This window comes from Dermacentor andersoni, chromosome 2 (assembly GCF_023375885.2).
Source record: "Dermacentor andersoni chromosome 2, qqDerAnde1_hic_scaffold, whole genome shotgun sequence".
NCBI lineage: Eukaryota > Metazoa > Arthropoda > Arachnida > Ixodida > Ixodidae > Dermacentor > Dermacentor andersoni.
The window spans coordinates 41620981-41637510 of NC_092815.1; the positions used below are offsets into that span (position 1 = coordinate 41620981).

The 16530-nt window shown below is 47.6% G+C and overlaps 1 protein-coding gene across 4 annotated transcripts in view; it reads right to left on the reverse strand.

Annotated features, from left to right (window-relative positions):
- The window catches only part of LOC126542394 (uncharacterized), a 71018-nt gene that overhangs the window by 2162 nt on the left and 52326 nt on the right, over positions 1 to 16530 (reverse strand). For all 4 annotated transcript variants that reach the window (XR_008614919.1, XR_008614921.1, XM_055077227.2 and 1 more), the window contains one exon: positions 4269 to 4498. Coding sequence is in view for 2 of the 4 variants with exons in the window: in XM_055077227.2 (XP_054933202.1) it covers positions 4269 to 4498 (230 nt within the window). In the remaining 2 variants the exon portion in view is untranslated. The remainder of the gene's footprint in view (positions 1 to 4268; positions 4499 to 16530) is intronic.

The window sequence follows — 16530 nt, forward strand, 5'->3', positions numbered from 1 at the left end:
ACGCCCTGACAAAATGGGTGAATAATAGCCACTTTTTTCGCTCGTGGCAACTTGCATACACGGGATGATCGTGGCAGAATAGAAAGGTGCCGTCAGAAATTATGCATCGTTTGGGGTCTCTTCAAGTAAAGGTTGTCATTTACAGCTTCGCTGTACAACTCCCTTCACAGCGTGGATTGGAGACCAATTTTTTTCTAATTTTCTTCTTTCTTTCAGGGGTGGGGGGGGGTTATGCTATAGGTCACTCAGCACTTGCAAGTTGGCACTCCGTGGTGCCAGGGAGGGAAGGAGGGAGGAAATTGAAGGGTTGGCCGCCCTTCCTCAGAGCGGCCCCGGCACACGCGTGAACCACCGCCGCTCCTCCTGTCAGGTGCCCCTGTACATTACGCATGCATTCCACTGCTCCACTTTCATCGCTCTTGTGCCGCCAGTCGCACTGCCGAGGAAATGTATATACGCCCCTACATTGGCCAAAGGCAAGAACCCTTGCAAGAAGAAACGCCACGGTGCTATATTGAACTGCATAATGCTATCGCATTTGAACTTGTAATTTAACTTGTAAATGTATGCAAAAGATATAACGTGGTAAAAAGATAGTTTGGCAACTTTAATCCCTATCGCAAGCATGCTTTGAGACTGTGTTGGAAAGTCATTTGCAACAGTTTGCGAAGAATATTGTGATGGCTACTTCGCAGCCGATACCGCGTGGGACACTGCAGGTATTACTGATCTAACGACAACGCCCTGTTCTCATACCCCTCGCGTCGGTGTTTGGTTCAGTTGTGTATTTTAGGAGCGATTCTACAATAGTGCTTAATTTCCATACACAGGAAAATATAAATAAGTTATGTACACGTACAGTACACCCTTGCAATTTTTTAACAATATCACACGAGCGTCGACTACACGGCATGTCAGTGGCCTTGTAGTGGTCAGGTGCACCCCTAAAGTGAACAGCGCCGCAGAATGCATTCGAACTAGAATTCGCCTTGCATGACCGCACATAAAGTTGTAAACCCTGCCGTCCCTCGCCGCTACAAGGCCGCTGACATGCCGTATGGTCGACACTCACTGTTAAAAAATTGCAAGGTTGTACTGTATGTAGGAATCGGTGGTAGAGTTGCCACCTGGATGGTCTTCCCTCACGTTGCCGGCTATTATCATATTCCGCTATATCGTCAAAATCTGTAATGATGGCATTTTGAGCCAGTCAGAGAGGCCTAGCAGCCCTCTGGATCAATCAGAGCTGGCAAGATGGCAAATTCGACCAGTGCCTCCTCTATATTAAGCATAGAGGAGGCACCGATTCGACATTCCGGCAAGCGCGATCGGTTTGCCGGATGAGTGGGGCATAAACGTGAGCGGCCAGATTGGTGGCGCCAGCTGGCGGTGCAAAACTGAACCACACAAACACAGAGCTAATTACTATATTCTGCTTAGCTGCTGGTGTAAATTTTCGACAGCGGCGTCATTGTGTTCACAATTACGCCTCTACCGTATATTTGCACCAGCAGCGAAGCGGAATATAGCAGGTTACTGCAATTGTAGCACTGTGTTTGGCTGGCTGAGCTCTACGCCGCCAGGCGGGTGCACCGCTCCGGCCGCATAGTGTTCCTGTATATGCTACCGCAGGGAGCAGAGTTGCGCATACCTTTTCCGGCGCCGCTCGCACCGCTATTGGCCGAGCGCGAAAAATGACGTCAAATGATCCGCGCCGCTGCGAAGCCAACTTTACGGGCGCATCGCCGACTCATGCGAACTCGTCGTTTCCGTCAGTACTGTACCATCGCCATTGCAATCAGTGGACCGTCGATCGTGCGTTCAGAGGAGCAGCTAGAAGCTCTTGCATCTTGAATCTTTTTCTATGTGCAGATTTGCTGCTACTAAATAGTAAGCACTACTAAATAGTAAGTACTACTAAATAGTAATAGTAAATAAAAGTAAGCTTTGCTTAAAATGTGCACATGTCAACATTTGAAATGTTCTTAAATCTGTGTCTGCACCGCATGTATCGAAAACGCGAAAACGTGCAGCTGTTGTGAACGATGGTTAGTGATAAATGGCGCTCTGTTAACGGTCACTGACATAACTGCAGGCACGATAGCTCTCTTGGCGACGGTCATTAATCGGCTGGTTTCGGCAGCCAAAATGCGCTTAGTGTCCACCTTACGTGTGTGAGGTTTTAAACACTCTTTAAAACATTTCTTGCTTTCTGGCCATGATAAGACAACTTCATATGCATGCTGAAAATCATTGCACCGCTGTTTGTGGCAACGTACTGCGCGTTTGCGAGCGAACTTTGGAGCTGTTCGAGCCACGGGAGTATTTTATTTTGGGGAATCGAAGGCGGTCCCACCCCATATTTGTACGTTCGTGTGTGTGTTTGTATATGCGTGTTTACATAGGTACATACAAAGTTTCGGTTGGTTGGAAGCCCACCCCCTCCGGCTGCACGAATGACTCGTTCGAGCGTAGCCTGTATTAACAAGTGCCCTTTGCTAAGCGTCTGCGAACAATTGGCGCTTGTAGCTCGCGACCACCAGAGAAAAAGGCGGAACACCGCGCGACATTTGGCTCCTGCGCGCGCGAGGAGTGGCTTCGCTGCAGAGCTGGATCACGGCGGCGGACCTATGCGCAACTCTGCTCCCTGCGGGAGCATATACAGGAACACTACGGCCGCACACGTTTACGTCCCCGCCTATGCGGCAGTCCGCCCAAACCACCCCCTTTTGCCGGAATAGCGGACAAGCTAAATGACCCTATTATGGCGACGTATGAGATGCCACCCCGAATCCGCCACATCTCCCTGGGTTATCAGAAACAACTCCCGATATCAGTTTATTGTTTGCACCAGCGCCTTCGATAGCACTGCCTACGGGATCCGCTCTAGGCATCGCAATAACCATGCTATGACATAATGTGCACTATAGTAGGATACAACTTAAGAAAACAGCAGTTGGCAACCAAGGCACACGGACCGCTCGGGGTTGTGATAAGGTACGTCCTCACTTGCGCGTTAGCACCACCACTGAGAGCGGCGGGCAGACGAGCGTTCTCGCCCTCTCTCGAGATGCCTCGGGAGCCCGCGAGAATTCCCGCGCGTTTCAGCAACACCACCTAATCTAAGTTGTGTTGGTTTCAGTCGTTGTTGCTGGCGAGAGCATTGACCTCACTGCCCACGTGACGACTTCGGCGCTTGTGATTGGCTCGCTCGGGTTTGCGGAAACGCAGTGCCGCGATAAAATGGGTTTGGGATCCATCCTCGCGGGGGCGGAGAATTCTTACCGCGAAAGCGCCTTTGCGGGCGCTTATTTCCGCAAGTAAGGACGTACCTTTAGTCCGCTAGCCAATCACAGAAGCAAACGAAGTTGTCAAGCAACGTTTTCAAAATGGCGCCGTACTTGATACCTCCGAAGCGTCTGCTGTTCTTAAAGAATCTTTTCATCGGCGGAAGCGATGAGGTGCGCAACAGACATTGGGTAAAGTGTATGGAGTCTGAGCATTTCACTCTTCAAAAGTCCATGGTACAGTTCATTTCACTGCTGAGTCCGTTTTACTCATGAAACTTTAATGCCAACTGAAGTGAAACTTGGCAGTAAATGGTTGCAGCGAAGCAAGCGTTTTATTTCAGTTCAATGAAGAATTAGGCTTTCACCGTTTCGCTATCCTAGACGAGTGAAAACATATAAAATTACGCGCTTATAATTTCATTTTTGTGGTTACCGCCTTACTTAAGTAACAGGGAAAGTTTGAAGTACGAACTATTTGCAGCCTCGCGGAGGAACAGTGGCTGGTGGTTACGAGGGCGTGGGCGGGGCTTCACTGCAGACTTAACCGACTATAGTATCAGGATCGGCCCAGTTTACGGACAGAGACCGACGGACGCCAAGCCTGGCTGAAGGGGCAAGTAAAGTTTCAGAAAATAGGTCGTACGTTATAATTTAAACGCTGTAGCCAAGGCCCCCTTTTTTTCCCTCGCACGGATAATGTCCAGTACGCGAGGATATATCTACTCTGAGAGATGCTGATGGGAGCGAAGGGATTATGGCTCGCTTGGGGTGGAATCAACGCCTGGCGCAGACACCTTGCGGCCGAAGAAGATCCACAAGCATTCGTTGTTCACAAGTGGCCTTCCCTCCCAACTATCCGCTGTGCGCCGTGCAACTCCGCTAATCCGACGCAAACCGGCCCATTTAGCATAACACAGTCCACGAACAGCCCAAGAGCGGCGTCCCCCTTTACTGCTATATGCAGCATTCGGCGTATACCTGTCTCTTCTGTCGTGCAGCTGCCTGTCAGCCTGCTCCCGCTGGCGCTCCTGTTGGAGACGTAGCTGATTCTGGTGGAACTTCCTGTCTGTCTTGCGCTCCCACTCGCATCGAAGGCCCACCATCTCCTCGTCGTGGAGCGACGATCGTACTGAGTCCCGGTAACAGCCGCGCGGTGGCCATGCGCCGGCTTCGGCCCAGCAGTACAGAGGTTGGTGGCTGCTGCTCACCTGCAACAAGGCACGCCGTCATTACGCGCACGTGTGCATGCACGCCACCTTTTCGTGCCATTTTAATCACTTCCATCTTAAGTAGCAAGCCTCGGATGCAGCAGGGCTGATATCAGCTTGTATAACTCAATTTATAAAGAGAAGCTCTAAAGAATGTTCACACAGAACAGAAAAGGTCTTGTAGTAGCAAATTCAGGCCCTTGTTGCACGTAGTGCCGCTGACATTCGCGCTCTTTGTCATCACTTGCTGCCTTCAGCAGTGCATGAAGCGCGTTTAGCACAGACGTTCAGGACCTCTCATTTTCCTTTCCGTCATGACAATTTAATGATGTACGTTAAAAAAAAACATAATCATGAGGTCCGATTCAGGAGTAATTGTGGTATTTCTGTGGATTCTTTTCTAGACCTTTTATCATTTTACCTTCCTTCAACTTTTGTTGCTTGGGGGAACAATTCTCTATGGTCTAGAATTCTGGTACCTGTTTTGACTTATGAGTGGCTCCAGTGCTGAGCAACATTTTCTTGAGCTCAAAGCCACCTAGCTTGAGCTGGGTTGACCATGAGCTTGAGTCAGACCTACTGGGCTTAGTTTCGCATCTGTTCCGCAATGTCGACTATTATTTGATATTTATGAAGGGTTACGATGAACTATACCATGGATATGGTCAACGTTTTGAATTAAATTGTGGAGTATCAGGCGCCAAAACCACGATTTTATTATGAGGCACACCGTAGTAGAATAATTTTGACCACCTGGGGATCTTTAACGTGCCTTCAATGCACGAGGCATGGTCGTTTTTGCTGTGACGCCCCTATCGAAACGCGGCCGAGATTCGATCCCGCGACCTCGTGCTTAGCAGTCCAACACCATAGCCGAAGCCTAACGTTCTAAAGGTACTGAAAGAAAGGGGCCGTGGCTTGCGCTTCACGTGCGAGGCTGCCGATGGATACATCGTTACAGTTTCTAAGCCTTTCTTTAACTTTTCACGAAAATCATGTCTGTTGGAAGTATACGTACCCATATCTGTCAAGCCCCTTTTGAATATGGCTTCTAGGCATTCCAAGACAGTGAGAAATGGCTTGAAAATGTCATGCCTGAATTCTGCTATATGGTGAAGTCGTCTTTCGTTCTAAGCAAGCTACTTTTAATGCGCAGTTGGAGCGACGCAGTGTGTGTGTGTCACAGCGTTTGCTAAGATGAAAATCGCTGGCAGAAAGGGCCCTGATGAACCATGCCCTGTGGCACTGGCGTCGAGTATAAAGTTCCACTTTCTTGTGGCAGTCTATATCGATCAGACGGGCGTCGCATCAACGTATACGCGTGAAAAACCACCCCGCTTCATTAAAGGGCACACCTAGCTCTCGTCTATCGACAGTAGCTATAGCCACTGTCGTACTTGTGGTTGCGTACCGCTTTTCGATAGTACCGCTATCGTTATAAGGCACAGAGATCAGCGTATGCGCGAGACAGCTGAAGCTGACTGAAGCTTTTCACATTATAGGCATGGGCACGAATTCGCAGATCAGCCCTCCATCACTCCAACACAGGATGGATCCAACTTTTTGAATAATGTTTAATCACGTGTGTGTGGTATGTAGTGCTGTTGTACAATGTGTTGGTTTTATGTATTGTTTTCCCGCTTTTGTGAAATCCGCATTGCATATATTGGCCACGTGGTTGCATTAAAGCTTCCGTTTATAGACGTGATGGCCTCTTATTTTTCGTATTTGTCTATAGACCGTTTTATTGAAAGCGCCGCCATTTTGCGATCACTGTATCGTCCGGCGTCATGCTGGTATATATGATCGCGCTGGAACATGTATACAGCGAACGTGCTGTTGACGACGAGTGGCAAGTTCTTGCGTTTTCCTGAGAGGTCTCAACAAGTGTTTGCGATTGGGAAACCTAGCGCATCGTTTTGAGCTTCGATATATAAGCGCAATATCGAACGGCGACGTGCCTATAGAGAGGTGTTGCCACACTGCAGCTCTGCCCGTGATCGAAATAGGAGGCGTGTCAAATCGGAGCATTGTCAATACCTAAAATACGAGCAACTTGTTGTTATTGTATATCTATAGCCTTGGACTCTATTAAGGTATCACTCAGGTGACAACAATCAGAGGTGTGTCCATGTATACATGCGATGTGCCGCACTAGCATACATCCCGATCCAGGCAACTAGCGAAACTCCGAGGAAACACGTTCTGCTCGCTTTCGTGGTCCTAAAATTTTCGCGGTACGATTTTCTGAGCATTGTTTACCTGGCACCCGGACATTAAGCTTTACAAACTAAAGAACTGAAGAATAACTTGACTGGAAGGGCAGTTAACATGGATAGAGCGAGTTGATGACGGTGGCCGCGAAAACGCCACGATCAACCATGGACACGCGTGACTCGCTGACTCTTAGGCCTCGCGTGGTGCCCGTGCAAGGGCCCTTCGCCGATTCGAGAGAGCTGAAAAACGAGCGACTACTCTCTGCAACATGAACTTCATTTTTCCAAAAGATGAAGCGCCAACAGTAAGCACACTGATGAAGAAAGAACAATGACAGGACAAGGCGCCTTGTCCTGTCATTGTTCTTTCTTCATTAGTGTGCTGTCTCTGTTGGTGGTTCATCTTTTGAAAGCTATGAACCAACTAGCCCAACAACGCGTTCTACCGTAATAAACTTTATTTTCTGAAGTAATACAGCGCGCGATGCCTGCGACACCAGACAGCTTGCCGACGAGATTAGGAAGCACGGCGGGGGAGCCCATGGGTGTGGGCTCGCCCGTGCTTCATGGAACATGTGTTCACATGTTAACTAGGGACGGTCGGCACACGGTAGGCATGGCTTTGGTTGCAGAACAAAAAATAACACACTTTCATATTCTTAGTCGGCACGTGCTGTTTTCATAATACACCATCGGTCAATAACTTCCACCAGGTCAACTTCCACCAGAAGCATGATATACTTAGAACGGATTTGAACAGAATATATAGAATAGAATTTATTGATAGGAAAGACAGAGAGGTCGACCTGAGCTAGTGCGCTCTAGTCTGCTACTCTGCACTGGGGAAGAGGGCATCTGGCAGTGTACACAATCAGGGTTGTTCGATTGGCCGATGAGGTGTGCGTAGCGACGGGTGAAAGCAACGCCGAGCCGAATCCTGTGTAGCAATGATGTTTTGCTCCGTGTAAGCTTCGGGGGCAAACAGAATTTACCGTCTGGGTCAATCGTATGTAGACGTCTGTGAATATTATCAGAATAACTTTATTGTGCGAGTATGAAGAAATACAGCTGACTTCGTCCATTCGCCGAGTAGATGACCGACTCCAATGCAATCTTTCGCTCATACTTCAGTTTTATCACGGGTGCCGAGTTCGTCGCCCTGCACTTACTGGAAATAAAATCTGAACATAAATGCGACGAAGTTGACGGCATCAAGTCTTTTCTGTTTACTCTGGCAATCCAGAGCCGCGCTTGTCTGCAACCGCAGCGGCGGCTCGAGCCCACGACTTTTGGTGGGAGTTGAACCCACTTGGAGACATGGGTGAACAGGCGATATCTCCCAGTTGGATTCCATTTAGCATCGTGAAGGTTGAGAGTCGAACCCACGCCCTTTGGTAGCAGCCAAACCCACTTGGAGATATGGGCGAACGGGCAATATCTCCAAGTTGGATTCCGATTGTCATCGGGAAGGTAGAGAGTCTAACCCACGCCCTTTGGAGGTAGTATAAACCATTTGAACATATGGGCGAACCGTCGATTTCTCCCAGTTGGATTCCATTTCGCATCGGGAAGGCTGAGAATCGAACCCACGACCTTTGGTGGGAGTAGAACCCACTTCGAGATATGGGCGAACGGGCAATATCTCCAAGTTGATTCCATTTGGCATCGTGAAGGTTCAGAATCGAACCAACGCCCTTTGGTAGGAGTCAAACCCACTTGGAGATATGGGCGAACGGACAATATCTCCGAGTTGGATTCCATTTGGTATCGTGAAGGTTGAGAGTCGAACCCACGACCTTTGGTGGGAGTCGAACCCCCTTGGAGACATGGGTGAACCGGCGATATCTCCAAGTTGCATTCCGATTGGCATCGTGAAGGTCGAGAGTCGAACTCACTTGAATATATGGGCGAACCGGCGATACCTTCCACTTGGATTCCATTTGGCATCGTGAAGGTTGAGAGTCGAACCCACACCCTTTGGTAGGAGTCAAACCCACTTGGAGATACGGGCGGACGGGCAATATCTCCAAGTTGGATTCCGATTGTCATCGGGAAGGTCGAGCGTCTACCCACGACCTTTGGTGGGAGTAGACCCCACTTGGAGATATGGGCGAGCCGGCGATATTTCCCAGTTGGATTCCATTTGGTATCGTGAAGGTTGAGAGTCGAACCCACGCCCTTTGGTAGGAGTCAAAACCACTTGGAGATATGGGCGAACGGGCAATATCTCCAAGTTGGATTCCATTTGACGTCGTGAATGTCGAGAGCCTAACCCACGCCCTTTGGTAGGAGTCAAAACCACTTGGAGATATGGGCGAACAAGCAATATCGCCAAGTTGTATTTCGATTGTCATCGGGAAGGTCGAGAGCCTAACCCACGGCCTTTGGTGGGAGTAGAACCCACTAGGAGATATGGGTGAACCGGCAATATCTCCAAGTTGGATTACGATTGTGAACGGGAAGGTCGAGAGTTTAACCCACGACCTTTGGTGGGAGTCGAACCCGCGACCTTTGGTGTTAATTAGGGCGAAGTTCATTAAGGCACAGTTAACTAAGCCTCTCGAATCCACTACCTATGGTGGTAGAAAACAAGTATAAGAAATAACAACGCATTAGAATGAAAATGTCAAGTAATGTATGTGACGTGCCGTTGTGGCCGTCGGTTTCTATGTGTTCCGGGTCGCCGTAAGACGCATCCAGACACAGTAGAGACCAGGAAGGGACTCCCAAGTCCTTCCTCTTTATTTCGCAAGCCCTCCACGCGAGCGCGAGCTCGGCGCCGATCTTTGTTGTTTTCTCCGCGCCAAGGCGCGAGACACGTACGCACCAAGCATCGTATGCTATTGCTCGTGACAATGTATGTCTCATGAGGGGCAGACTTTCGCGTTCATCCTCTTTAGCGTAGGCTAAAGTGACTGTCAACATTATTTTTCAGCACAATACAGCACAGTGGTAGCCCGTTGACCTTGAGTCGTCTGACATCGCCGCAATCACAGACGGAACACATTAGAGCCGCACCAGTTCGCAATGACACTGCTACCGCACTGGTATCGTGCTGCTCTCAAGCATGCGTTCGGTGAACAAGGTCGGCTCCCGTCGGATGACGGCGAAAATGCATGCTGCTGGCCGAGCGACGGCCGCTCAATGGAAACGCACTTGCCGTGGCAGAGCGCTGCTGATGAGATGAAAAATGCCCTGCCGCTTCCTCGTCGCTAGTCACGATGGAGCTGCCCTTGTTCAGCGAACGCACGCTTGAGAGCATCACAATACCACTGCGCAAACGCTCTGTCACGCGGCTTTTTTCGTATTTTGCAGGCTTTCTTTGCAGCCTGGAAAAAAAGGACTACGTGAGACGTATCGTAAAGAAACAACTCGATCGGTGGTTTGTGAAGGTGCTCTACAAATCTGCGCATCATACTTGGGGTCCTCCGCTAATGATTAAAAAGTTGAGTAATTAACTTAATTAGTGAGTTATGGGGAAAACAACACATTGTCTGAGTTACTATAGGCTATTGAGAATAGTATGCGTTCGGTTCAATTCGCTTCCAACGCGCTTTTTATTTTTAAATTCTCGGCTCAAGTTGTGTGGGACACCCTGTATACGATGAAGAAGGAATATTTAATCATAATGGTTCATGCACTTTGAGGTGGCACTGCTCAAATTACATTGTCGTAACCCTTCTTTTTTATCAGTTTTTCTGAAGCCTGTTTCTATAGGCCTGTGGCGTGGTGCAGGTGTCTCAGTCGCTGCAGAAATCCAGTGCATGTTCCTTCATGGGCCTCGCCGGGCGCCGCACGGTTTTCAACAAGCAGTAGGTCACCTGACGCAAAATGCCGAAGTGGGCGAGTTTGCTGGAAGCGAGAAGAGAGAGCAAGGAGAGGAAAGGCAAGGAGGTCAACCAGACTAGCGTCCGGTTTGCTACCCTACACTGGGGGGTAAGAGAAAGGGTAATAGTAATAGGGAAAGAGGGAGAGAGGGAGCACTGAGTGCACGTACGTGGGTGGGATGCACAGAGACACTAAGTGGTCTCTCAAACCGGTGCACTTCAAGCAGTGTAATATAGTATGTAGCGCACGAATCGCTTTTTGCGCCAGTGACGGGTGTGGCCACGGTCCGAGTGTCTTTGACTCAGAGAACGGTCTCGAGCCCGGTCGGTTTAAGGTTGCCCGCGGAGAGAGAGGCGTTGTATACGTCGTAGCGAGGACAGGCGCACAATAGGTGCTTAATGGTTTCGTTGCACCTACAGGAGTCGCACATTGATCTGTCGGCCATTCGCATACGATAGGAGTGTGCTTTCGGGAATGCCGCTTTCAGCCACAAGCGGCACAGCGCGGCTTTGCCGATTCAGCCGTTCAACAGCCGAGGCACAACTTTCTCGCATAAAGCTTCAGCAGTGAAAAAATGGCTGTTGGCGACAGGCCACGGCCACGAACATGAGGGGCCTGCACAAGGCAATATATATATACACATAATAAATCTGTGCAAATGGCATCTGCTCTCTGACAGAGCTTTTAAATGCCCGCAGTTCGCTGCTAGCACCAACTCATTCGGAAATGTTCCTTCCCGCTCGTGCGAGACGCGACTAGGAAGAAGGGCGCCGTATCGGCACAAGGTCAGGTGCGACGGCGAGAGTGTCGACCGGTTCGTGCTGCTGACACGAGTCGAGACCGCAGAGCTACGCGAAGCTCCCGAGGCCGGCTGCTTGCTACAAGAGGCGCCCCGCCGCTTAGCCGTCACGAAGCTTGTCATCGATCATCGATCGCCCTGCGCGTACGCCCAACAAACTGTTCGACGCGTCGGACAAAAGGACTCGCTGGCGGTACTCCGCCGTCATCGTGTCTACCCACTCGTGTAGAGATGTCGCTCTGTCACGCAGTTTACTAAACAGTGTTCGTAAACTTTCTCGACCACTCTATACTACGCGAAGCGATCAATGGTTTCCTTGCCGTATCGGTATAACGTTATTATTATTATTATTATTATTATTATTATTATTATTATTATTATTATTATTATTATTATTATTATTATTATTATTGATATCTCTTTTTCGCACTTAAACTGCCGCAGAGACAATATGGCATTAAGTTGAAAGCGGGAAAAGAAGTTGAAAGCAATTTTCATACACCTTTCGGGATGCACCACTGCTCAGGGTGGATGAACTGAAGGATCTTGGTGTGTACTTCGACAACATGCTACGCTTATTTTACGCGCTAAATGTCCGAAACAACGTGCCCTTCGCGCTTTCGGTATCGTTTGTCGTATATCACATGACTTCCACTCCCCTGTTGCCTTTCTGAAATAGTGTTCTACTGTGTGCTTTCCACTACTATAGAGTATGTATAGTTTGGGGCGGAACGTGCAAATCTAATTCTGACTTTATTGAACGCTGCCAGAATAAATACATATTTTCAAGTACCTTTTTTGTTGTTCTGGCGACCATAGTCCAGCCCTCTCAAATATACCTAAACTGAAACCTCTAAAATCAAGAGATATTAAAGCAGGCGTTCGATCTGTTCCTTTATGAGGTGGGGTGGTCCATGGCATTATACATTTCCCAAAGCCTCTTGATCATGTGCAATTTTCCGTGCTGCGAAAGCGTACCAGGCAGCATTCCGCGTTTTCTGCGTGGTCTTGTTGCATCAGGGACAGTCTGATGGCTCGATTGCAAAAGAACATGTAGTAAGTATTCTGCCTGTATTGACATATTTCAGAGTTCATCTCCTGTGTTTTGTAGATAATCACGTTGCATGATTAATCCCCTTTTACACCCCCCTCCTCATTTTCTGTGTCCCTATTTGCCTCTACATCTCACATGGTTTTGTCATCTCCATTTGTCTTCTCTGTAGATTTTGTCTCGCGTATTACTTTTTAACTGCGCCAGCACGAATGCTACTTAGCTGTTTTTCTAGGCACTATAATAAACATTATTATTGTTATTATTATTATTATTATTATTATTATTATTATTATTATTATTATTATTATTATTATTATTATTATTATTATTATTATTATTATTATTATTATTATTATGTTCCCATGAGCAGGCTGGCCACCTGAAGGGGCACAATGCCTGCCTGCTCTTCGGAAAAGAGCGAACAGAAACATAGAAATGATGGAATGGAGGAAAATAGGAAGGACCGAGGAAATAAAGAACACAATTACAGATCTCAGTAAAACAATGTTGAAGAATATACTACGACAGTGGGTACAGAAAAAAATCACTGCCGGTTGTGCCATTAAAGTAATGTTACAGAACAGAAGAAATAATGTATGAGGTCTTGTCACTCGCAAATAACTTACAGGCAGTACGCGGTACCTGTTTTATGTTTACAACACCACAAGCAGGCCACTTTTTCCCGCCTTGGTCATGACCATCTATTATACGATAGAAAATCTAGGTATGGAGGAAAAACACTGATGTCATTATGTGTAGCCATGTCTGTAATTGAATAGAAAAACTTCCGATTTCATGGTTTTAATTTTTGTAAAAATTGGGCGCTTTCTTGTCGGTCCACATATATTGCTTTCTCAAAAATCTGCTGTATATATCGGTGCGTCGTTTGCCAAGATTACAAAAAGCGGCGATGATCCTTGGAAACAAAAAAGAAAAGAAAGCTGCAGTGTAATTAAGCGGGTCGTAAATTACGTGTTAGGCCTCCGACTCAATTTTTATCCGATTTCTTATTGGCACATGGAAGATCAACTTGATCATCAATAGACAAACACATAAAAGGAAGGAACAGTGATCGCTACCGTAAGCTATAGTTCTCGTAGCACAATAAAGGTAACAGAGCACGCGTCAGTAATGAAGAACAAAGAACTAAACGTATTTAACGACGCAGAGAAATGGCTAATGAGAACGGAGCCTGAAATGTTCTCGCGCCTCTGCGCTGGCTGCGGAATCGAATGATGCGTCTGCATTGTGCGACGTATCTGATTTTCTTCGGGGACTCCCTAACTCACGGACAGCAAATACGTAAATCGTCGGGATGCTAAGCAGAGAGCTCAGACCGTTCTAGCACCCTGTGTCGGTTGTCACGTGCATGGCTCGTTCATTCAAACTGCCCGAGCGCCGTTTCTTTGAGCAAACTTGCCAAGGTTGACGACTGGGCGTGTTGGTATAGCATATTAGAGGTTGGATTGCGCAACATTTTTACGAGACACACAGAAGAGACACACACCACAGAGCGCGTTACCAAAAACGATCACGTGACAAAGCCGGCTTGGCATTGGTAGATGGCAATGTTCGTCAAAACTATTTTTGTTTCTTGTTTGCACCAAAAACGATCACGTGACAAAGCCGGCTTGGCATTGGTAGATGGCAATGTTCGTCAAAACTATTTTTGTTTCTTGTTTAATGCACCAAAAACGATCACGTGACAAAGCCGGCTTGGCATTGGTAGATGGCAATGTTCGTCAAAACTATTTTTGTTTCTTGTTTAATTTTTGGTCCCTACCGCCCTCCCCCCTGAGTATCTTCCTGTATTTATTCCACTGACAAGGGAATAAAACGATAGTTGCAAGTAGCGCTCTGTGGTGTGTGTCTCTTCTGTGTGTCTCGTAAAAATGTTGCGCAATCCAACCTCTAATATCTTTGAGCAAGCTCTTTGTAAATCTTGTATGTTGATTACGCCGTTGAAAGGCGCTTGATGCCGGCTACTGCAGCCGAAACACTGTTGTGCCGCAGACACATCGTGCCACAGTCGCCCTACATTGTTGCCTTCGTTACCTTCGTGTATACCTTAGCAATCCGTGCTACAATGCTTATGCGGTTATACTTACGCCAATCAAGATTTATAGACATTCCTTGACCTTTGGAAGTCCCTTGTTTATATCCTAGTTTATATAATTTTATAGTCGCTTTTGTTTATATTCTTGCCCGCTTCATGCCAATTCAAAAGTCTCATGTGAAGTACCAAATCCCCCGGGTTGACATCTTAAGCTTCCGTTAAGCTCTCTTTCTTCGTCCGCGGTATTTCCTGCACATCGGAGGGGACGATTGCCTATTTATCCTGCAGCGAGGAGATCATTCGAGAAACGTGCATCTAGCGATGCACTTGATAATCTGCACAGTAAATTGGCTTAATGGCACTGACTTTGACTCATAGCGGGCAGCGCGAAAAAACATGGCCGAAGTATAGAATCGATCGGAATGAGTACTGGTTGCTTGCCACCAACGGGGGTGGGAGAGGGGGCAGTCACCAAGGCGCGGGTGACCAATCACCAAGGCGCGGGATCAAAGAACGAGTCGCACAGCTTCATGGTTAGTGCTGATTGATAAATTTCGATGGAGTTGCTTTGACTGCATGGGCCGGGACATTAGGCACGGTCTTCCGGGGATATCGTGTCATGGCTACAATGCCTTTGCGAGCGAGGCCTTCGACGTCGCCGTATCGGACGGCGATGACTAAGGGGCTTATCGGGATAACGTGGCGGAACGTCGTAAGCTTGGACGAGGAAGTTCATTTCCTGTGGCATTCCTCGGGAACGAGGTTGTTTCTTTTCTCTAGAGTTCCACACGAGAGCCTGTGTTTACAAGGCGACGCATGGTGACTGGAGTCCCGTCCAGATACCAGCAGCGCTTTTCCTAGATCGCAGCTGCACGGGCAGATCGCACGGGCTCCCTATTTAGCAACAGCTCTCCGGTGAGCTACACGCGGACTGGTTTTTCTGGCAGCTGAAGCAGACGGCCAGAAGCAGACGACCATCCATTGATAGTAAAAAGTGCTTGACAGACCGCTGTGGTAGGCTAGACCTGTGGTGGCTTGACGGTCGTCTTGCTTCCGTGTGCTTGCGATAGCTCCAGTTTCGGGTGGAATAAGCTGCGGGCAGCGACAATGGTTCCTTCAAGGCGACGCAGAGCTTTCAGGTGAGCTGTGACGCCATTTTTTTATTTTTGGTTTTCTTTCTAAGAGTAAAGAATGGTCCAAGAGGAGAACACAACGTTAGTATTTTCAAGCACTCACAGCGGTTTAAGTTTGCATAATGAGCTGCGAACTAAACTTTCATTCATATATATCTGCGTAACGCAGCATCGACCACTTGTTTTTCTTCTTGTTCACAAAGTAAGGGAAACGTTGAAGTCGCTTCGGATGGAATATGGATGAGGCGTTGTGTCCCATAACAAGCGACCCACGTATACAAACTACTCTATACTATTCGAATGTTGTGGTTAGGTAAATAAACTAGAGCGGCCTTTTATATCCTGACAGCCGCGTTCTTCGTATACCCTGCAGGTGAAGTGTTTCTTTTTATTTTTTATTCTTCAGCAGGTCGATTGTGGTAACCTGTTGCTATTGAATACCGTAAAGTCTTAAGCTGTAGAAAAAAAAAAAGGAGCGCGCGTAATCATTACAATGCTCCGCTTCCTTCGCCTCGCACCGTAACGCTACTTCGCTGTAGCTTTTTGTTCCTGTCCAAAGATTTTTCCCTTTGCATTGCAAGAGGAACGAATTTGAAATAAAGAAGTTGAAGTTGAGATTATCTTTTATTATTTTTTAAATTATTTTTTATATTATTTTTTACGCTCACAAGGAGACGTTGGTGCCTGTTAATCGCACCGGTTATACGTTTATGCTACGAGATGTGGTAAAAAAAAAAAAAAAAGAAATACACGTGTAGAATCTCCTCAGGGAGTTATCTGAACGATGCGCGTAGGCATTTCGTAGTAACGACGTGGTGTTGAGTGGTCGTGCGCTGGTGTGTTTGGTATTGCGAGAACGACCGTGAAATAATCGTGAAACGGAGAAGCGCGGTTTCAACACCGAATTCTTAAGTGAGACCTGACCTGCACGAGACGTTGGTTCATT